Source organism: Microcaecilia unicolor, chromosome 10, assembly GCF_901765095.1.
Source record: "Microcaecilia unicolor chromosome 10, aMicUni1.1, whole genome shotgun sequence".
Taxonomy (NCBI): domain Eukaryota; kingdom Metazoa; phylum Chordata; class Amphibia; order Gymnophiona; family Siphonopidae; genus Microcaecilia; species Microcaecilia unicolor.
The window spans coordinates 63,806,533-63,829,499 of record NC_044040.1 but is presented as its reverse complement, the minus strand read 5'-3'; the positions used below and the strand labels follow the sequence as shown (position 1 = coordinate 63,829,499).

At 42.2% G+C, this 22,967-nt stretch overlaps 1 protein-coding gene across 3 annotated transcripts in view; it reads right to left on the bottom strand.

Moving 5' to 3' along the window:
• Positions 1-352: 352 nt before the first annotated feature.
• The window catches only part of THAP5 (THAP domain containing 5), a 39,506-nt gene continuing 16,891 nt past the window's right edge, over positions 353-22,967 (bottom strand). For 2 of the 3 annotated variants that reach the window (XM_030216031.1, XM_030216033.1), the window contains exon 3: positions 353-3,042. In XM_030216031.1, the coding sequence (XP_030071891.1) occupies positions 2,164-3,042 (879 nt within the window). In that variant the 3' untranslated portion in view covers positions 353-2,163. The remainder of the gene's footprint in view (positions 3,043-22,967) is intronic. The other variant, XM_030216032.1, reaches the window with a different exon arrangement.

Here is a 22,967-nt window from a genome sequence, read left to right as displayed (position 1 = left end):
CACAGGCAGTCCCACATTAGAACGTTGGTGGTGAGAATGTCTAAATTAAGGCGTACTTTATAGAATATGTTTAGGCATGATTATATACAATCTGGTCCTAAGTGCTTATATGGTTTAGTAAAAGGGCCACTGAATATTTAGGTTAAAAAAAAAAGTCTTGGAGAGACAGTGAGCAGTCTAATGTGGATTATCATCAGCAGTACTCACAAAAGGTTTTGAATTCAAACCAGGTGATTGTAAAACCTCTCTAAACCAGGATAAACTTTTGAGCTATATACCATGTGGATTTACTCTTGGATATTTTTACATATAAAAACAAGATATAGACTTTTTAAATATTTTAAATCAGCATTTTCTTTAATGATTCCATTTTCAGTCCATTACTTATTGGTTCTAATTTTATGTTAAAAGTAATAATCTGTGTACTGTTCAACAAATAGTCACACACTCACAAAACATTCATCACCCAAGTGTACAACATCTTTGAAATTTTGTCTGTTGTAGAATGGGTAAAATTGTTTCCACTTGTATTTAAAAATAAAGCAGGGAAAACATATTGATGTTATTAATTTATATAGATTTGATGTAGTTTTCAAAATCAGAAACAGTATGCTATTTTTGCTGAATCCCATAAAGAAGTTACAGGCATATCTCCTAAACTAGAAAATTGCCAATGATAGTTTTGTCTTTTCACTCTTGTACCCCAGACAGTCTCTAATGCCTCCACCCATTCCCAGATAAACCACATACAGTCTCTAATGATCCTCTACCAGGCCAAGGCATCATCTGAATTGCTGTCTGCTTGGAAGAAGTCAACACTGTAATGGTAATGACCATTCCTTCCTCACTATATCCTGGATGGGAGAGAAGTATTTGGGCTGGGATGGGCTGTAACCACAGCACTTGCTACTACAGATGGAGCTACAGGGCTTTTGTTAAAAGTATAGCCATAACCTCTTGGAGTAGAAAAACTGCCTCAAACATCTAAAGCGCAAACTGCTTTAAACTTAAAATGCCTGTTATTGTCATTGGCACTAAATTTACTGTCTGTTATGGAAAAATTAATAAAAAACAGATTGAACACATAAAAAAAATGCCAACAATACATTTTGGAATTCATCTGCAGCTACACAGCAAAGATAGATTTTAGTAAACATGCCCCCAATGACATTTATCAGGATTCTATTTGTTCACATTAGCAAAATTAGCCACAATATCCATCTTGCAATCTTTACTTCCAACATGTGAAATCCCTTAATTATCTTGCCAAAATGCCTTTCAAGAGAAAGAATGTTTAGCTTTTAGGAAGTCTTCAGAGATTTTAACGTGCCAATATCTAGGAAATAACTCAATAAACATTTCATCAAAGTGTAACATTAAAAAGTTTAATTTAACGGAAGCTTATGTATTATGTTTGAAGCACTAGGAACTGAATTGCTTCAATAACAGAAGAGAGCCAACAAACTGCTATTTTATAATAAGGTAAATTCTCTCACCTTTTAATGTAGAAATAAAGATCAAGAAATAGGCTTTAGATAGTATGATTAGTCCAGTAGAAAAGTATTTGCGACAGATATCTTTCTAAAGGACTAACTCAACATATACCTATATGCTATTTACTATGCTGTTTTTGTACAGTATTTGGAGTTTCGTGCCAGTATACAAATGAACGCCACAGCAACATTTCATATGAAATGGCTCTCATATTTTACAAAAAGTTTAGTTTATTTGTGAACACATTTTCATGTGCCGCTCTTTTGAAAGAAAGTTAACTAGTGAGCTGCTTTGCATGATAATGCACTATAGTAAAGTTTTGTGCATAGTTTGTTACATGCAAAACTTTTAATTTGCAAAAATGAAAAAAAAAATCTTGCAAATTGGGTCTTGCATGCTAAACACTGAAAGTGCAAATTATGCAAAAACATGCATTATTCTATGATTTAGGTTGCAAAGCCTCATTTCTGAAATTATTTGTATCTTGTTCTTACTAGTGATATTATTTCCATAACTTTTAGAGCTTGGTGTTTACTTTGTTCTGGCTATTGGCAGTTAGTTATTGCTACCTCTACTTCGCTGAACTTTGGAGAAAATATTAAAGAATGATTATTTGTTTTACAATAAGCACAACAGAATTAATCAAAATTTCAAAATTATATAGCTATATCATATCATAGTCACTTCAAATGTTGTAAAACAGTTTTCCACTATTCTAAGCTTCTCCTCTGAGAGCAAATTTTCCTGTTTTAGTTGTCCAATAAGTGCTTCAAGTGATCTGAGCCTAGATAAAGTTTTTCTTTCTTGTACTTCAAGGACTGTTATTTTAGAATGCAAAACAGCAATTTTTTGCCAGAGGCGATCCTTATCAATATCTTGCCTGCAGTAAGAATGTTCAGTTTGTAATACTTCAGCTCCACTGTCCATGTCTTTACAGAAAGATTCTCCTAATTCTGCATTTTCTAATTTTATCAGTAGTTGAGATGCTATTGAGCTGGCTACTGATGAGGGCTCTTCAGAACACTTAGCTGGCACAATTATAGTAATGACAGAGTCTTCATTGGTGTTAAATTGCTCAATTGTTTGTGTGCTTGCACTGAACAAAAGTGAATTTTCATTGGTTTGTTGTATATCCACAGAATTGAAAAGTGAATTTTCATTGGTTTGTTGTATATCCACAGAATTGACTTCAATGAGTGAAACAGAATTTTCAGGTGAATCTTCCTTTGTGCTACCTGTATCTTCGGATTCCAAAAACTGCTCCAGTTTACTATGTTGCATAGGTATGGCTGAACTATTCAAGAGATTCTCCAGTGATGAGAATGTATCACATTCTATATTCTCAACAGGTGCCATTTTTAAAGTACATTTGTTGTGCTGAAGATGCAACTCGATGGACTTTTCCAGAGTTGCTTCTAATGTTGTTGGAGTTATTATTGGTGAATAAGATTCAGAAGGCCCAGATAAACTGTTGAGTTCTATGATTTCACTTATTTCTTCAGACTCTTGTTCTTTAATTTGCCGACTATGTTTGGAATGGTCTCTTTCCTGAAAGAAAAAGAATTACATTATCTGAAAATTTACCTGCTAACAGTTTGCAACAAATATTATATTCTAATTTTTTTTTTAAAGACTTACAGTAATCCTTCAGTCCCAACAGAAAAAAATAAGTTTTATATCTCTTGGAAAAAAAAGTCAATACATTCCACATTTTATAATTGTTTTTTACAAAAGAATGCGCATAAATGAGCAGAATTTTGAATGTCTGGATAATTACAGTTGCATATTGATGTCAAACTCTTAAACAGTGAAATTTTAGTTCAGCAAAACTTTCAGTACTCATTCTTATTTAGGGGTCCTTTAGCAATTAGCATGTGCTAATGATATGACGCACATAGGAATATAGGAAAAATTAAATCTTACTTGATAATTTGCTTTTGTTTAGTTCCTCTGGATCGGCCCAGAAAGATACCGATGGGTTGTTCACGCCTTCCAGCAGGTGGAGACTGAGAATTCTGACTCTTGCGAAAGAGTCCCCACCTCACCATCTCAGATTTTGATGAAATTTGGTACATAGTTTCTTTATGATAAAAAACTAAGCTGTGCAAAACTTTAGTTCAAAAGACTAAAAATTGGAAGTTCTAGGGGACCTCAAGTAAAGGGTTGCAAAATGTCGCCTGAGCAAAAATGACATTTTGGGCCAACTTCCAGAAGCTGTAAAACTGGAAGTTTTAGTAGTACAAGGGGGATATTTGGAGAACCTACACTACTTTTAGGGCTTAATGAACTGGCAAAACCCCATGTTCCTAGTCCTCTTACTTTTTGAATGGTTTAGGCTCAAACGTTGCCAAAAAAACGGCAAAAATCAATTTACAGCGATGTTGAGGCTGCTGTAGTTTCTAAACTAGTTGGCCTTTCAGGTTGATTTTTGGTAGGTGTACTAAATGCAGGGCTGTAATGAGGCATTCCAATTTGCAGCACTTTCCTTCAAGTGGTTGAAAACTTATAAGCGTTCAAAGTTGGTATAAAAAGCATTTTTGCCCATTTTGGGCTATCTTTGATGCCCTTGATCTCCAGTGGGACAGCTTCAATATTCTTTCTTTTAGCACCATTAGAAAGAGCAGATTTCCTTCTATCAGAATATGTAGTTTTCATTTTGGAGTCTCATCATATAAGGATTGCAAAAATGCCCTCAAATGTTTGCGGGCAGCAGCCTGTGATTTCTTCACTACACCCTTGATACAAGTGTAGTAAAAGTGATTCTTCTTTCAAAAAGCACCAATTTTTTAAAATAAAGAACACATTATGTTATAAAACTGTATTCAAGAAAACTAAAAAACAGGAATGTTTTTTAGGATGTGGAAGGATGAGGCCAGATTTCATGACAGGTTTAAAGAAAACTGCAGTCAGTTTGGATGACCGACTTGGCCAATTATGATTGGTGGACCCTGTTGCAAGTCGTCTGAGTGTCTGTTGCTGGTGTTTCTTCACCCTTGCTACAGTTTGACCTCTTAGTGAACTGTAGGCATCAAAGTAAGCCTAGCAACAGACACTCAGGAGCCAGGAGGTACCAGAAGCATACAATTGGGCAATGAAACAAACAATTCTGCCTTGCAACAGGGTTCACCAATCATAATTGGCCAAGTCTAACTGGCTAAAGAAGTTTTCTTTAAATATTATGTTATAAAACTGTGTTCAAGTAAACTAAAAAATAGGGTGGAAACCATTGTATACATACTTCTTGTTGAAGAAACTTGCACCTGCACCGACAGGCTCATTTATATTGAATTAAATGCCACAAATGAAGATATTAATCACTTTAGACTGAAGTAAAATTTTACCCATTGAAAACCTGATTGCAAGAATAAACGCGTTTGTTGAACTGATGCTAATGGTCATCAATGGATCCAGAAAGATCAGATGAATTTCCACTTTGCTCAGTTGGTTGTTCAAGTACATCAGAGTGTCATTTACTGACATACAATAAAAATAAAGGTTTGAAATTAATTGAAGAGCTTCTGCTTGATCAACAGAAGTTGTTACAAGAGCATTCTGGTCAACTTTTCTATGCTGGATCAACTATTTGCCTTCATCATGAATCCTTACTGTTGAAAGAGTTTGAATTTTTGCAAAGAACCTGCTGTAACCCATTTTCCAAAGGTGGTCATAATGCAAAAAGGGGCTTAAGAGTGCTGGATGACACACTAGCAGCCCAGCTAAAGGCCTTAACAAGCAAAATATTTGTGCCGGGTCAGAAACTATGTCCATCTTGTCGAAAAGACGTCAGTAACAGAGCTGCTGATTCTTTATCATCATCAACAGCAGCAGATGATGAACACAGTGACATTTCTGGCAAGTTGAACACAAGTTTGACATCTCTTGGTTTTTCTCCATTAAAGTTCAAAAAAGTCAGCAAGCGTGATGCACGAGGCTACACCAAGCGCAAAATCAGGCGAGTGCAAAATACTTTGAGAGTCATCATCTTGCAGTTGCTGGTGGCATAGACATTCTACCAGTCAGAAATGTGACAAATGTTCTGATTATGATGACCTGCTAAACGAGTTGAAAAACAATGTCCAAGTTTCAGCAAATCATGCAGAAAAACTGCAAATACTAACTTTAGCACCAAACAGCTGGTCTATTCAAAGAACTGCCTCAGAATTCATGGTTTTGTTGCAGGAATTGGGATAGGAATTTGTGATGCTTCAGGAGTCAGACAGCACACACCAGAATGAGAGAGAAATCTTCTTTATTTGCCAGCAAACAAAGCAGGACATCAGTTCTAGCTCTCTTCTCCTCTCTTAGCTCTTTGTGTCTTTCTCTCAGCTCTCTGTGTCTTTGTCTCAGCTGCTTCTCTTCTTATGCTGTCTCTCCTGTTGTCTTCCAGCTTTCTTCCTTTCTTCTGAGCTCCTTCTGACGTAAACTGCTTCTGCTCCTACTTAAATAGGGTCCTAAGCCCTCCTCCTAGCCTAGCCCCCTTTACTCCCAATTGGTTTAAGGAATAGATTGGTCACCTTGCCTCAACCAATCATTACTTTTGAAATATCAGTTACATAGGTTTGGTATTCCTCAAACTGACCCAGTCCTACACTTAGCTTATAATTAATCAAGGAGACGAGAGCTAACTAGCCCTGACCTCGTTCACCTATCAGCTTATATATTAAACCAGCCAGAACTGCAGATAAGTCTAACCACATGTTGATCTCCTCAACTGCAGTCTTAAACAGCAGACAAAGAGTAATACAGAATTTAACAGACATTCTACATTTAACTACACAGAGTAAACATATTCTAAATATCAAAAACTTGTAAATACTAATCTATTGCCTCTCTCTAAACAGTATTTCTTCTAAGCATTTTAAACTAATCCTAAACAAACAGCCTGCTATATACCGGCTCATAATAGAATACATGTGTTTGCTTAGCAATCCATCCCTCACAAGGTTGAAAGAAATTCCTGTGTCTGACCTTTCTAACCCAGCCCAGCAAATGTAAATAACTTAAACCAGATAACATTCCTTCACTTGCTAGCAGAACTGAAAATTTAAAATAATATCTGAGCACCTTTAAACAAAATTAACCCTTCATATGATTTCTCAGAATTATTCAATTTCTTTTGCTCACTGCCTCATTCCCCCCTTTGAGACTAAAATCAGCTTATGCAGAGATAAGTCTCACAACTCAGACTCTGGAGATTATAGTGGTCCTAACTAGGAATAACATTTTCTTTCTTCCTAATCTAAAACAAATACAGCAAACTAATTAAGCAGTAATATTTCAACAGTCTGTGCTAATCACAGATTACTCTCATATAATGTTCTCAGTCTTTGAGTTCTTATACCAGTTGGGATAGACCCTCAACTGACAAGGATCAAGCTTTCAAATTCCAAGAAAGCCAGAATCAGGCAAGAAAGAGTCTCAGTATGAAGCCGAAGTTCAGCCGCTCCTGCAGTATGCAGTTGACCCTTCTTTTCAGCTAGTAGATTCTTTGATTCGGGTCAGGCGCAACTTCAATGGCTCCGCTGGATCTCTTTCTGCTCTCCACTGTTTAGGCTCCGTCTGATCCGTGCTGGGCTCAGTCTGGTCAGCAGACTTAATTCGAGACCAATGGACCCATGGAGTTATCCCTGCGACCTTCACAGCTGTAGGGGTAGAAAGCAAAACAGTAAAAGGTCCTTTCCATCGGGGCCCCAAAGGCTGGAGCCTCCAGTCTTTCACCCAAACTCTATCCCCTGGCAGGAAGGAATGTACCTGAGCCTGGAAGGGGACAGGGTTTATTTCTCTCACATAAGACTGAAGCTCAGAAATTATCTTACCCAGGAGGGCTACCTGCTCCTGCACCTGGGCAGACCCTAAAATCCCTATGTCTCCCTTAATTCCCTGTAAAATGGCTGGGGGCTTCCCATACACAATTTCAAAGGGAGAGAGGGCTGTTCCTTTAGTTGGAGTGCATCGGAGACGGAAAAGGGCTAGTGGCAGTGCCTGTGGCCATTTCAATTGGGTTTCCTGACAAATCTTTGCTAGGCTATTTTTCAAGGTTCTGTTTGCCCGCTCAACCTGCCCTGAACTCTGGGGACGATAGGCACAATGCAATTTCCAGGTAATGCGCAAAGCGCGGGACAGGGCCTGAAGTGTAGCTTCAACAAAGGCGGGACCATTATCTGAACCTATGGCAAGAGGCAGTCCATACCTGGGGATGACATCCCTAAGGAGGGCTCGAGCTACTTCTGTGGCTTTCTCAGTGACTGTAGGATATGCTTCCACCCACCCAGAAAAGGTACAGACCATGACTAAGAGGTATCGGAACCTACCACTCCTGGGCATTTCTGTGAAGTCTATAACTAGGGACTCAAAGGGTGTTAGTCCTCTAAACTGAACTCCTGGTGGAATACGGGGTCCCTGACGAGCATTATTCTGGGCACAGAGAGTACATCGGGCAGAGGCAGTGGCAACCAGACTATCCAATCCTTCCAGCACCACTACTCGATTGAGTAGGCGGGCTAGTGCTGTTTTCCCTAAGTGTGATAGGTCATGAGCTTGAGACACTACAGGCCAAGCTAGGTGGCGTGGCACCAGAACTCTGGTATCAGGGAGATGTAACCAGCCATCAGGTCTCCTTACTGCACCTTCTTCTTGAGCCCATTTCTCTTCCATTTGGGTATACATAGGTGTCCATTCTTGCAATCGAATTTGGAACAGGGGGGTCACAGTACTTGCTGGGGGTCCTCGAGCAGCTTCCTTGGCCACCCGATCAGCATGGCGGTTCCCTCGGGCCACTGGAGTATCTATTCTTTGGTGTCCCCTGCAATGAATGACAGCTACCTTCTTAGGGGCCCACACAGCCTCTAGCAACTGAAGTATTTCAGGTCCATACTTAACAGGTTGGCCTGCAGCATTTATGAGTCCCTTTTCCTTATACAAAGCTCCATGAGCATGTAGAGTTGTGAAGGCATATTTGGAATCAGTATAAATGTTGGTTACCAGTCCTGCTGCTAACTCCAGAGCTCGTATGAGGGCCACAAGTTCTGCTTTCTGAGCTGAAGTTCCTTGGGGCAGGGCTCTTGCTTCTATCACCTTGTCTTCTGTCACCACAGCATAGCCTGCCAGTCGCTTGGAGTTCTCCACATAACTGCTTCCATCTGTGAAATAAATTACATCTGGGTCCCTCCACGGAACATCTTTAAGATCTGGTCGACTGGAATACACTTCATCCATGGTTTGGATACAGTCATGATCCGGTGGTCCCTCAGATGCTGGCAAAAGAGTGGCGGGATTGAATGTAGCCACTGTTTCCAGGTGTATCCGTGGATTCTCACACAAACTAGCTTGGTACTTAACCATGCGGTTATTTGTAAACCAGTGGTTGCCCTTATACTCCATGAGGGTGAGAACTGCATGGGGGACTTTAACAACCAGTTCTTGCCCCAAGGTCAACTTATCAGCTTCCTGGACCAGTAAGGCTGTTGCTGCAATGGCCCTCATGCAGGCTGGCCATCCTTTAGCCACTCCATCCAGCTGTTTAGACAGGTATGCAACAGGCCTCTGCCAGGATCCCATCATCTGGGTCAGCACACCCAGAGCAACCCCCTGTCTCTCATGGACATACAATGAGAAAGGTTTCTCCACATCAGGAAGGCCTAACGCAGGGGCTTGGAGTAGGGCTTTCTTTATGGCAATGAAGGATTGTTGAGCAGTAGATCCCCATTCAAATGGTTCCTTTTCACCCCCCTTTGTGGCTTGGTATAGGGGTTTCGCCATCAATGCAAAATTTGGAATCCAAATTCTGCAGAATCCGGCTGCTCCCAGAAATTCCCTAACTTCCCTTCTGGACTTGGGTTGGGGAATTGCAGCTACTGCTTGCTTCCTACTAGCATCCAATCTCCGACTTCCCTGGGAAATGCAAAAGCCCAGATACTTCACTTCTGACTGACAAAGTTGGGCCTTTGAGCGTGAGACCTTATAGCCTGCATCCAAGAGTAGCTCCAGCAATTCTCTGGTAGCCTCAAAACACTCTTCCTGAGTCACTGCTGCAATCAGGAGATCATCTACATACTGAAGTAAAACTCGCCTGGAAGGCTCAGATTTAAAAGTCTTAAGGTCTTGTCCTAGGGCTGTCCCAAAAATAGTGGGGGAATTCTTGAACCCCTGTGGCAGGCGGGTCCATGTATACTGAAGCTTCCTTCCTGTTACTGGGTTTTCCCATTGAAAGGCAAAAAGCAATTGACTGGCGGGGGCCACCCGAATACAAAAGAAGGCATCTTTTAAATCTAGTGTTGTGAAATGGGTAGCTCCAGAAGGTATCAATCCTAGCAGGACATATGGATTAGGCACTACAGGGTGTAATGAAATAGTGGATTTGTTAACCACTCGTAAGTCTTGGACTGGCCGGTAATCCTCAGTCCCTGGCTTCTGAACTGGCAATAGTGGCGTATTCCATGGAGACTGGCAAGGTCGAATAATTCCATGGGATAACAGACGATTCAAATGTGCTTGAATCCCTTCCAGAGCCTTTCTGGGAATTGGGTATTGGCGAAGATGGATTGGCCGGGCACTTGGAAGTAAATCTACATGTACAGGAGGAATATTTCGGGCCAACCCTGGGGAATTATCTTCTGCCCATACCCCACTGACCTGAAAGCTGTCTGCCAGGGGTAGGTCAACTTGGCCCTGCGACTGATGCAGCCGCCATTCTTCTTCAAGAGGGCAACAGAAACTCAGTATACCCTTAGGGCTGGATGTTGGGGGCCGAAAGGAGACTGAAGTCTGGCCATCAGAGTCAAAGGAAATTTGGGCCCTAAGCTTGGACAGCAGGTCTCGACCTAACAAAGGGATTGGACAGTCTGGCATATACAGGAATTCATGAGTGACTATGTGTGAGCCCAATTGGCATCTACGGGTTGTCAGGAAGGGCCTCCGGTTCTGCACCCCCGTGGCACCCACCACTCGGACAGTTTTTCCAGACACAGGCGCTAATCGCTCCGTCACAACAGAATGTTCCGCTCCTGTATCAATCATGAATGGAATTGAGCGGCTCCCTATAGTTAACTTGACCATAGGTTCCTGGGAGCCCAGTTTGTAGGAACCCGGTCTGTCCTATTCGTCCCATTCTGCCATCTCGGCTATCCCGATGATGTCAGATTCAGGAGGCTCATATCTTCCCTCTCGAACTCGGCCTCGGCTTCCTCGATCTCCTGGTCCCCTTCTCAGTCCCTGGCGCCTCTGGGGGCATTCATCTTTCCAGTGCCCTCTTTCCTTACAATAGGCACACTGATCCCTCTCCAATCTTGGTCTGGGATTCTCCCCCCTTGGCCGGGATTGATTGAAGGAATCTCGGAGCCTGGCTGGTGGTCCGGGGTCCCACTTTGGCTTCCCATTAGCTAGAGGTCGACCTCGATTAAGAGTGGAATTAGTAATGGCTGCCGCTAAAAGGTCGGCCTTCTTCTGCATCTTCCGGTCAGCCTCTCGGCGCACCTCCTGATCTCTATTAATGAAAACCTTGGTTGCGATCTCAATTAGCTGGGTGGTATTCATCCCTGCGAATCCCTCCTGACGCTGCAACTTCTTCCGGATATCTGGCATACTCTGGGCCACCAATGCGCTATTCACCATTCTCTGGTTTTCTTGGGCTTCAGGGTCAAATGGGGTGTATGTTCTGTAGGCTTCAATTAGTCGCTCTAGAAAGGCCCCAGGGGATTCAGTTGCCCCTTGGAGAATTTCAGAGACCTTTGCCAGATTAATGGGCCTCTTTATGCCTTTCCTCATACCTTCCAGTAAGTCCCGGCAATAGCCAGACAACAGTTCATAGTGCTGCCCATCATTTGGATCCCAATCTGGAGCTGCGCGAGGAAACCGAGCTCTAACCCATCCCTCTGGGTCCTGTATCCCCCCGGGGACACGCTCTCGCGTGATGGCCTCAGCATTTTGCAAAATCTTCCGCCTCTCCTCAGTTGTGAAGAGGGTCAGGAGAAGTTGTTGACAATCAGTCCAGGTTGGGTTATGGGTGGCCATAATGCTAGTCACTAGGTCCACCACCGCCTGAGGCTTTTCAGTATAAGAGGGATAATGCGTCTTCCAATTCAGGAGATCGGTGGTTGTGAAGGGTACATACTGATAGGCCTGTGCCTGTATAACCTGACCCTGATTATTAGGATCCGGTCGAGTGGTAGTTACCTGACGAAGTGGCAGAACTCTCGAGGAGGTGGGAATGGAACCTGAGGTAGAGCTAGGAGCTACCCTCCTATCATGCTCAAAGGTAATTGCAGCAGGTCTAACCCATTCAGTGGAGGTGTGTTGAACCCCTGAGGGATGGGGAGGGGTACTCATAGACTGAGAGGTGGTCACAGGTGAATCAGTCCATTGAAAGGGATGCCGGGCCCCTGATGAGTGGGTAGGGGTATTAGAAGGAGAGGCTGGGCTGTCGGGAGTTGAGGAGTCAGGGAGTGGAACCCAAAACGGGTCTTCAGAGGTTAACAGGAGAGGATTTGGCACAGAAGGGTAGAGGCCAGGTGAAAAGTCCAACCTAGGGTGTGGCAGGTTTGGCACAGGAGGGGAAGAACTATCCGGAGAAGCCTGTGCTGGAGAGGCTTGGGCTGGGTGGCGTGGATCTCTGGGGGCGGCACGGAACCCCAACAATGGGCCATAAGGTGGCGGCTCAAGGTCTGAGGGGTCATCAGAGAGTATGGGTTTCTCAGACAGGGTAGGGGCGGAGGCCACCGATTGGGTGGTAGGCTTCCTAGGGCTCTTTCCCTCTTCTAGTTTAGATTTTCTAATCTTTCTTTGAACACGGCCTAACATGAATTTTACTGGGGATCCCATATAAGTTTTCAACCAAGAGGGAGGGTCAGTCACAAGGCTGTCCCAGGAATCTATATAAGGGAGTTGTTCAGAATATTCTGGTCCTCCTACTACTATGCTGTAGACCTTCCGGATTACTTCAATATCTAAGCTGCCACTAGGGGGCCACCCCACTCCCATAGATGGCCACTCAACTTCACACAAGGTTCTTAAAGTACCTGAGCTTAAAGTCTGTCCATAGTCATTAATTAAAAATCCTTTTTTGAAATTTCTAAGCATACAATCTAGGGGGGTAGCAATTGTTCTAGATGATGTCCCACCCATAATGCTTACAGTTACAACACACAAAGAGGGAAGGAGTTTTTGAGAATGCAGTAAGAGGTCTGCACTCTTCTAACATTCAAGCATCACACATCCCATACAGAAAATCCCACCCAACAATTTCAAATTTCTCAGATACAGATAAGCTCAAGCGTTTTCGCTTCTAGTCCCCGCGACTAGAAGGTACTAGGGCCTTTGCTGAGAATTGATCAGATTCTCCTTCCCTCTTTCTTGAGGGGCTGGTTTACAACTTCCTAGCTAGGATTACAATACAAAATACAGAATACATACCCGGCAAATGTTCTCCAGTCAGTTGGGTGCTGGGATTAATGCAGGATTTATCCCACCGCTGCCACCAAGAATTGTTGCAGGAATTGGGATAGGAATTTGTGATGCTTCAGGAGTCAGACAGCACACACCAGAATGAGAGAGAAATCTTCTTTATTTGCCAGCAAACAAAGCAGGACATCAGTTCTAGCTCTCTTCTCCTCTCTTAGCTCTTTGTGTCTTTCTCTCAGCTCTCTGTGTCTTTGTCTCAGCTGCTTCTCTTCTTATGCTGTCTCTCCTGTTGTCTTCCAGCTTTCTTCCTTTCTTCTGAGCTCCTTCTGACGTAAACTGCTTCTGCTCCTACTTAAATAGGGTCCTAAGCCCTCCTCCTAGCCTAGCCCCCTTTACTCCCAATTGGTTTAAGGAATAGATTGGTCACCTTGCCTCAACCAATCATTACTTTTGAAATATCAGTTACATAGGTTTGGTATTCCTCAAACTGACCCAGTCCTACACTTAGCTTATAATTAATCAAGGAGACGAGAGCTAACTAGCCCTGACCTCGTTCACCTATCAGCTTATATATTAAACCAGCCAGAACTGCAGATAAGTCTAACCACATGTTGATCTCCTCAACTGCAGTCTTAAACAGCAGACAAAGAGTAATACAGAATTTAACAGACATTCTACATTTAACTACACAGAGTAAACATATTCTAAATATCAAAAACTTGTAAATACTAATCTATTGCCTCTCTCTAAACAGTATTTCTTCTAAGCATTTTAAACTAATCCTAAACAAACAGCCTGCTATATACCGGCTCATAATAGAATACATGTGTTTGCTTAGCAATCCATCCCTCACAAGGTTGAAAGAAATTCCTGTGTCTGACCTTTCTAACCCAGCCCAGCAAATGTAAATAACTTAAACCAGATAACATTCCTTCACTTGCTAGCAGAACTGAAAATTTAAAATAATATCTGAGCACCTTTAAACAAAATTAACCCTTCATATGATTTCTCAGAATTATTCAATTTCTTTTGCTCACTGCCTCAGTTTCAACTAGTATGGTTAAAAAAGCAAGAAATCTGAAATCAGTTTGTGGAATTCTGGCAAAACCAGACAAGAAGAAAGGTAAAGTTTTACCAGAAGAAACAGAAAAAAAAATTCTTGGCTTTTTTGAAGATGATGAATTCAGTAGACTGTGCCTAGGGAAAAAAGATTTTGTCTCTGTCAGAACTGGCACTGAAAAAATTCAAATGCAAAAGCACTTGCTGCTTAGCAATCTAAAAGAAATGTATGTTGCATATCGTACTCGAAATGGGCCAGAAGTGGGTTTTTCCAAATTTTGTGAGCTAAGGCCAAAATGGTGTGTCACTGTTGGCTCATCTGGTATGCATTCAGTGTGTGTTTGTGTCATTCATCAAAATGTGAAGCTTATGCTTGCTGGAAGCCATCTGCTGAACGAAGATTACAAAGCACTGATGGCTAAAACTGTGTGCAATTTGGAATGCAAAGAATGCATGCTTCACAGGTGTGAAATATGTCCAGGTAAAGATGTGCTTGAAAATTACCTGACAGAAGTGTTCATTGATGCTGACCCAGGTGAAACAATCGAGTTTAAGCAGTGGGTTCATACAGATCGCACCACACTGGAGACCAAACAAATGTATGTTGATGATTTTGTATCTGAGCTTGCATTGAAAGTTTCAAACCTGTCAATTCACCATTACATTTCCAAACATCAGACACAATACTTAAAGAAAACCTAAATTCTTGTGAAATTGTTGTTCTCTTGGACTTTGCTGAAAACTACTCCTTTATTGTCCAAGATGCTGTTCAAGGTTTCCACTGGGAAAACAGTCAAGCTACACTGCATCCATTTGTTGGGTACTTCCGTGATGCTTCAAGTGAAATTCAGTGCATAAGTGTTTGCATAATAAGTGACAGCTTGCGGCATGATGCAGTTGCTGTACATGCATTCTTGGAAAAATTAATCGCTTTCTTGAAAAGCAAAATTGGAGAAATAAAATATGTAACATACTTTAGTGATGGCTCAGCTGCACAATACAAGAACTTCAAAAACTTTGCCAACTTGTGCTATCATCAAACAGAATTTGGAATAAGTGCACAGTGGAATTTCTTTGGCAGAAGCCATGGCAAGTCACCATGTGATGCCATAGGTGGTACAACAAAGCGACTAGCTGCTCAGGCTAGTTTGCAACGACCTAAAAATAGCCAAATTCTCACAGCACAAGGCTTGTTTGAATTTTGTGATCAAAAAATAAATAAAATCAAGTTCTTTTTTGTTTCCAAGGATGAAATTGAATCTTTAAGATCTGCACAAGAGGAAAGATTCAGTAAAGCTTCCACAGTTGCTGGAACTAAATCACCAGTTTATTCCCATTGACTTGAACCAAATTTCAGTCAGTAGAATGTCAAATGATTCCTCCTCATTTGTTGTCAAACTTTGTCAGTCGGATGACCTAGTGAGTCATACCTGGCATAAATGTGTCTCAACTTCAGCCTGGGCAGTATGTTGCCTGTGTTTATGACAACAAATGGTGGCTTGGCAATGTCTGTGACACATCATTTGAAGAACATGATGCCTTGGTCAACTTTATGCATCCATGCGGGCCTGCACGATCATTTCATTGGCCTAGCAGAAGAGATTCTTTTTGGATTTCTGAACAGCATATTCTAGCAGTTCTTCCAGTACCAGCAACTACACACTTGGACGACAGTATACATTTCCAGAAACAGCAGTGAAACTTATCAGTGAAAAATTCTTGTCACTTCAGCACTGAGGTTTTACTTGGGAACCATTAAGACACCCCCATTAGGCTTGAGAAACTAGGCAAAGACAACCAAATGAGGCTTGGGAACCTCAAGTAAGATGCCCACCTTCAGGCTTGGGAACCTGTGCCAAGTGGCTGGACTTGCCTTGCTATCAGGCGTGACCTCTTGGCGATGAGGTTGCCACTTCCTATTGAATTGGTAGTGGCATAGCCACCATGGACCAACGCATGCTTAAAGCAACTGAGTGACTTATACAGCAATTAGAAACATTGATGGGCCCTATATCCGTTTCATCTATCATTCAACAATACTGGCCAAAAAACACTTTTTTTGCAATCCTTATATGGAGAGACTCCAAATTGAAAACTACATATTCTGATAGAAGGAAATCTGGAAGTGGAGGTTGGGCCCGGAAACCTTCATTGGGACAGACGAACAGGGGCCTGGAAGGAAGTACCTACATCTCTACTTCTGCATCTAGCACCTCTAAAGGATTAGAGCCTTTGAAAATAGCAAGACTTTTGAACAGTAGCTACTTTGCCTGCCCAAAAATCTCTGCCACGTTTCCTACTGGAAAGAAGTCTGTGATCGGCCAGCCTAGGCCTATCTTCAGGAAGTCGAGGAACTTTAGTATCCCCTAGGACTTTTAACTAATTTATCCAACTTGTCACCAGAAAGAAAAGATCCTCTAAAGCGGTACTTACTAAGTTTAGACTTAGAAGCTGCATCGGCAGACCAGCCTCAAAGCCAAAGAGAATGACGGGCCGCAACACTTAAAGCCACACAGACTTGGAAGAGGTCCTCAATATCATACAAGGTAGCCGCTAAGAAAGCTGAGCCCGTCTCTATCTTAGCCACCTCAGCATCCACTAAAGAGAAGTCATCCAAAGACTTATCCAAAACTCACTTGGACCACGGAAAACAAGCCCTGGCTACCAGAGAACCACAGATAGCTGCTTGGACCGCCAGTGCCAAGACATCAAAAGGAGACTTTATGAGAGATTTCATAAGCCAATCTTGTACATATTTCAGCACTGTGCCTCCATTAACGGGAACAGCAGAAACCACGGTATCAACTACAGGAGGTTTAAGAAGAGCCTTGTCTAGATCTGAACTGGGTAAAGGCGAACTATGGATCTTGAAAGACAAAATGGAGCATCTGGCATATCCCACTGTGTCTGGATGATATCTTTGATATCTTAATGCGTAGGAAAAGTTTTACCAGTTTTCCTAATGCCTTTTACCAAAAGATCCACCTTGCACTCCTGAACGATTACTGAATCCTCCTCAAAGTTTAATGCAGAAGAGACCAAAGCTATGAGTTCTTGCAAATCCTTTTTATGAAAAATCCATACTACATAAGGATCCTCCTCAGGTAGGATAGTGTCTGATACTGGATCAGCAGGAGCAACTTCCTCAGAAAAACCTGCTTCTTCCACCCCAAGGTCTTCCTCAAGATAAGGCATTTCAGGATCCAAATCCATGTCAGCATTTGCCTCTAAAGCCCAGGCAATCCTAGGTCTTTTGAGAGAGGATCTGAGGCCTCCTAACTCTTCAGCACTGGAGAAGGATCCGATTTATGAATTAAAAATGCTCTATACATTTGTAACACAAATTTGGGAGGAAAACCCCCTTGAAGCTCTCCCCCCTGCGATTACCCAGGTATCAAAGAAATCTCTGGAGACTTTTCTGGAACTGAAGAGAGCTCTGATGTGGTGGGCTGCGACTGCATAATGGCGGCACTTCCCGCAAAAACCAGAGATTGAGAAAGAACAACTGTTTGCACCAGAAAAGAAAGTGGAGTGCCTGATACGTACCCCGACTCTGAGAAATGCATCGGGACCTCTTTGGCAGTACAAAATTTACAATTACTAGACATGAGGCCCCTGCGCTGGCATACCACACAACGCCGCAGCTTCTCTGCCATTTGCTTTTCAAAATCCACTCCCCCCTCAAAAAAAAAGCTCCAGAAAATGCAGGAGAGTTAAATACCGGCTGCAACAACAAGCTAGAAGCTGAGCTGCTTTGCTGGTTTGGCAGTTTGTTTGGTTTTTTTACACAACACCAAAGCAGTGTGGCTGTCTCTCCCTGTCCTCAGGAAACCCTTCCCTTGAAGGGGCTGAGGTTAGTGCAGAAAGGCAGACCCAATTAACATTAAATTACACTAATAAAAAGAAGTTGGGAAGTAGTAGTGGGGGGGGGGGGGGGGGGGGGGGAGGGAAGAGGGACCTAGCCATCTGCTTGTGACACCCCTGAGGCTGTAAGAGACCTCTGCGAGCCTCAGCCTCCTTCAGTAACAAAAACTTGCCTTTTTTTTAATCCCCTTGCACAAAATAAAGTATAGGACCAATAATATAGACTGTCTTTTAACCAAAAAGGAGACAAAAATAGAAATAGAAGTATAAGAGACTGAAGGGTTCACTACCTTCCACCTGCTGCAGACTGAGAATACTAGATCTTACTATAGCTAGCCAGGGCTCTTACTGGCTTTCACAAGAGTCAGAATTCTCAGTCTCCATCTGCTGAAAGGAGTGCACAACCCGTCAGTATCTTTCTGGGCCGGTCCAGAGGGATGCTAAGGAAATGGGTGTTATTTAGCGTGCGCTAAATCCATTAGCGCACCTCAATAAAAGGATTCCTTAGTTAAAAACCACATAGGGGTCTGTTTACTAATCTGCCCATGCGCTAATGCTGACATGGCCCATTCAAAGTGAATGGGGCTGTGTTGGCACTAGTGCACGGACAGCCACTAGCACGGCTTAGTAAACTGGAGCAATAATTTTTATTCTTATTTTATTATAATTCTGAAAAGCTTCATTTTAGTTTTTATTCAGTCCTTCTCTGAAAATTTTAGTTCTCATTCTGGTCATAAACTCATAACATCTTCAGTTTGTGCTTATTTCTTTTTTATAGAGCACAAAACAGACACAATATTTCTAGTTTTCAGTCTCCTTCCAAAAATTTTAGTTCTTATTCAGATAAGATCATGCATATATACAAGTAAAATTTTTGTTCCTCTTAAGTCATTTTCGTTAAGAAAAATTACTGATAGTTCTTATTTTATTCATGCCAGTACAGTTTCTATTCCATTTCAGTTTTCTTTTGAAAACAAAAACCACACAAAACTTTTTACTTTTAGTTCTCATGAATTAAGGGTCAAAAATGTTTGTTCCGATTCTTATTTTTTTAATGAAAAATTTCCCTAAAACTTTTCTACCCTCCTTTTTAGCTGTTTTCTCATATTAAATTTCCATACCAGTGCTTTGTGTTTTACAGACTTTTCTCAAGGGTTCAGAACAGTGATCAAGTTTTCTCAGAATGTCTCCACTATACCAGGGGTAGGTTTTCAGGATGCCCACAATGCATATGCATGAGAGAAATCTGCATGCACTACCTTCATTGTATGCAAATCTCTCATGCATATGCATTGTGGGTATTCTGCAAACCTGAGTCCTATGAACAGGGCTGAGAACTACTGCACTATAATATACATTAACCAACATATTCTACATAGGTCACCCAGATCTGGGTGCAGATTCCAGATTTGTGCACAACCTAATTAGTTAACAGCCCATAAACAATCAATAATTGGATGTGTGTGTGGATCTGTCCTGCGCCCTATTCTATAAAATGCACATCTAAATTTTATAACTCGCAACTCAAAAAGAGGCCTGGCTATGGGAAAGGCATGGGCTGGTCAGAAGCATTCCCAGAAATTAGAGGGAATGTTCTAGAACAGGATCATTTATGCACTCAACTGCAATTAGTTGAGTGCCAGCATTTACACCAGGTTTCAGTAGGCATTAAGTGCTGTGCCCAAAGTAATTAGTAAGCTCGCATCTCTGGATAAATGCGTGGCTGCGTGGTTGGTGTCGACGAGAGTGCTTTGGTTTTGAAAGACCATGGGATTATTTTTTTTTTTTGTTACATTTGTACCCCGTGCTTTCCCACTCATGGCAGGCTCAATGCGGCTTACATGGGGCAATGGAGGGTTAAGTGACTTGCCCAGAGTCACAAGGAGCTGCCTGTGCCTGAAGTGGGAATCAAACTCAGTTCCCCAGGACCAAAGTCCACCACCCTAACCACTAGGCCACTCCTCCACTCAAAGAAATACTGAGCAATGATGGTGTCCATCTGTCAAGGAATGGACGGAGTGTCTTCAGCAGCAGACTGGCTAAAGTACTAAAGAGGGCTTTAAACTAAAATTGATGGGGATGAGTATAAAAGGCCAGAAAGCCACAATTAACCCAAAGAAAGGTAGGACATCAAATGCCCCTATAGGGGAGGGAGGGAGAGAGGGAGAGAGAGAGAGAGAGAGAGAGAGAGAGAGAGAGAGAGAGAGAGAGAGAGAGAGAGAGAGAGAGAGAGAGAGAGAGAGAGAGAGAGAGAGAGAGAGAGAGAGACATCTGGAGAGCCTTGTATACCAATGCCCGTAGTATGGGAAACAAACTTCTAGATCTTGAGGCTATAATGATGGAAGCAGACTTGGATTTAGTGGCGGTCACGGAGAACCATGACTGGGATATTGCTATACCTGGCTATAATCTATTCAGGAACGAGAGTAGGAAAAAAGGGTGGAGGAGTGGCATTATGTGCTAAGAATAATATCAAAGTGACGGAACTGCAGGACATGTGGGGTACGGAAGAAGCGCTGTGGGTTAAACTGGAGAGAGGGAAATGTATCTATATCAGAGTGATATACAGGTCACCCTCACAGTCGGAGGAAATGGACAGGGACTTAATTGAAGACATCCGCAAGATAGCTAGGAAAGGGGAAGTATTACTGATAGGAGACTTCAATATGCCAGGTGTTGATTGGGGTGTCCCTGCCGCGGGGTCATCTAGAAGCAAAGAGATATTAGATTCCCTACAGGAAGAATTGTTTCAGCAGTGGGTAACGGAACCGACGCAGGATGGAGCTATCCTGGACCTGGTGCTTACGAATGGAGAGAACGTTTCTGACGTCAAGGTGGCATCTAGTGATCGAATAGTCTGGTTCAATATTAAAACAGAAGAGAGGGCTCATCCGAGATTGAAGGTCCTAGATTAAAAAGGAACTAACTTTGCCGAGATGGGGGAATTTCTCAAGGGACAGTTAGTAGGATGGGAACAGCTGAAGGATGTAGAACAGCAATGGACAAAACTGAAAGGAGCTATATTAAAGGCAACTAACCTTTATGTTAGAAAATTACATAAAAGTACGAAGAAAAAAACAGCCGCTCTGGTACTCAAATGTAGTAGCTGAAAAGATAAGGGAAAGGAGGTTAGCCTTCACATGTTGTAAGACAGAAAGATGAAGACAGGAGAGAATACCTGAATAAGTGAAGAGACGTATTCACAATGGAGAAGGGTAGATAGTGGGGTTTCTCAGGGATCTGTGCTGGGACCGCTGCTTTTTAACGTATTTATAAATGATCTAGAGATGGGAGTAACTAGTGTGGTAATTAAATTTGCTGACAACACAAAGTTATTCAAAGTTGTTAAATCGCGAGACGATTGTGAAAAATTACAAGAGGACCTTACTAGACTGGTAGACTGGGCGTCTAAATGGCAGATGACGTTTAATGTAAGTGCAAAGTGATGAATGTGGGAAAGAGGAACCCAAACTATAGCTATGTAATGCAAGGCTCCAGGTTAGGAGTCACTGACCAAGAAAGGGATCTCAGCGTCGTCGTTGATGATACGTTGAAATCCTCTGCTCAGTGTGCTGCGGCGGCTAAGAAAGCAAATAGAATCTTAGGTATTATTAGGAAAGGAATGGAAAACAAAAGTGAGGAAGTTATAATGCCTTTGTATCGGTACATGGTGCGACCGTACCTCAAATATTGTGTTCAATTCTGGTCGCCACATCTCAAAAAAAAGATATAGCGGAATTAAGAGAAGGTACAGAGAAGGGCGATGAAATTGATATTGGGACGACTTCTCTCTGAGGCAAGGCTAAAGCGGCTAGGGCTCTTCAGCTTGCAGAAAAGACGGCTGAGGGGACATATGATAGAGGTCTACAAAAAATAATTAGTGGAGTGGAACGGGTAGACGTGGATTGTTTGTTTACTCTTTCCAAAAATACTAGGACTAGGGAGCATGAGATGAAGCTACAAAGTAGTAAATTTAATACGAATCGGGAAAAATATTTCTTCACTCAACGTGCAATTAGACTCTGGAATTTGTTGCCAGAGAATGTGGTAAAAGCGGTTAGCTTAGCGGACTTTAAAAAGGGTCTGGATGGCTTTCTAAAGGAAACGTCCATAGACCATTATTAAATTGACTTGGGGAAAATTCACTGCTTATTTCTGGGATAAGCAGCATAAAATTGAATTGAATCATGGACGTGCTATAGACGTAATCTACTTAGATTTCAGCAAAACTTTTCACACGGTTCCCCACAGGAGGCTTTTGAATAAACTTGACAGGCTGAAGATAGGACCCGACATGGTGAACTGGATTAGGAACTGGTTGATGGACAGATGCCAGTGGGTGGTGATTAATGGAATTCGCTCGGATGAGGAGAAGGTGAGTAGTGGAGTGCCTCAGGGATCGGTGCTGGGGCCAATTCTATTCAATATATTTGTGAGTGACATTGCCAAAGGGTTAGAAGGTAAAGTTTGCCTTTTTGCAGATGATACTGAGATTTGTAACAGAGTAGACACCCAGGAGGGAGTGGAAAACATGAAAAAGGATCTGCAGAAGCTAGAAGAATGGTCTAAGGTTTGGCAAATAAAATTCAATGCGAAGAACTGCAAAGCGATGCACTTAGGGAGTAGAAATCCACGGGAGACATATGTGTTAGGTGGTGAGAGTCTGATATGTACAGACGGGGAGAGGGATCTTGGGATGATAGTATCTGAGGATCTGAAGGCGACGAAACAGTGTGACAAGGCGATGGCTGTAGCTAGAAGGTTGCTAGGCTGTATAAAGAGAGATTTGACCAGCAGAAGAAAAGAGGTTTTAATACCCCTGTATAAGTCGTTGGTGAGGCCCCACCTGGAGTATTGTGTTCAGTTTTGGAGGGTATCTTGCTAAGGATGTAAAAAGAATTGAAGCGGTGCAAAGAAAAGCTACAAGAATGGTATGGGATTTGCGTTGCAAGACGTATGAGAGACTTGCTGACCTGAACATGTATACCCTGGAGGAAAGGAGAAACAGGGGTGATATGATACAGACGTTCAAATATTTGAAAGGTATTAATCCGCAAATGAACCTTTTCTGGAGATGGGAAGGCAGTAACTAGAGGACACGAAATGAGATTGAAGGGGGGCAGAGTCAAGAAAAATGTCAGGAAGTATTTTATCAC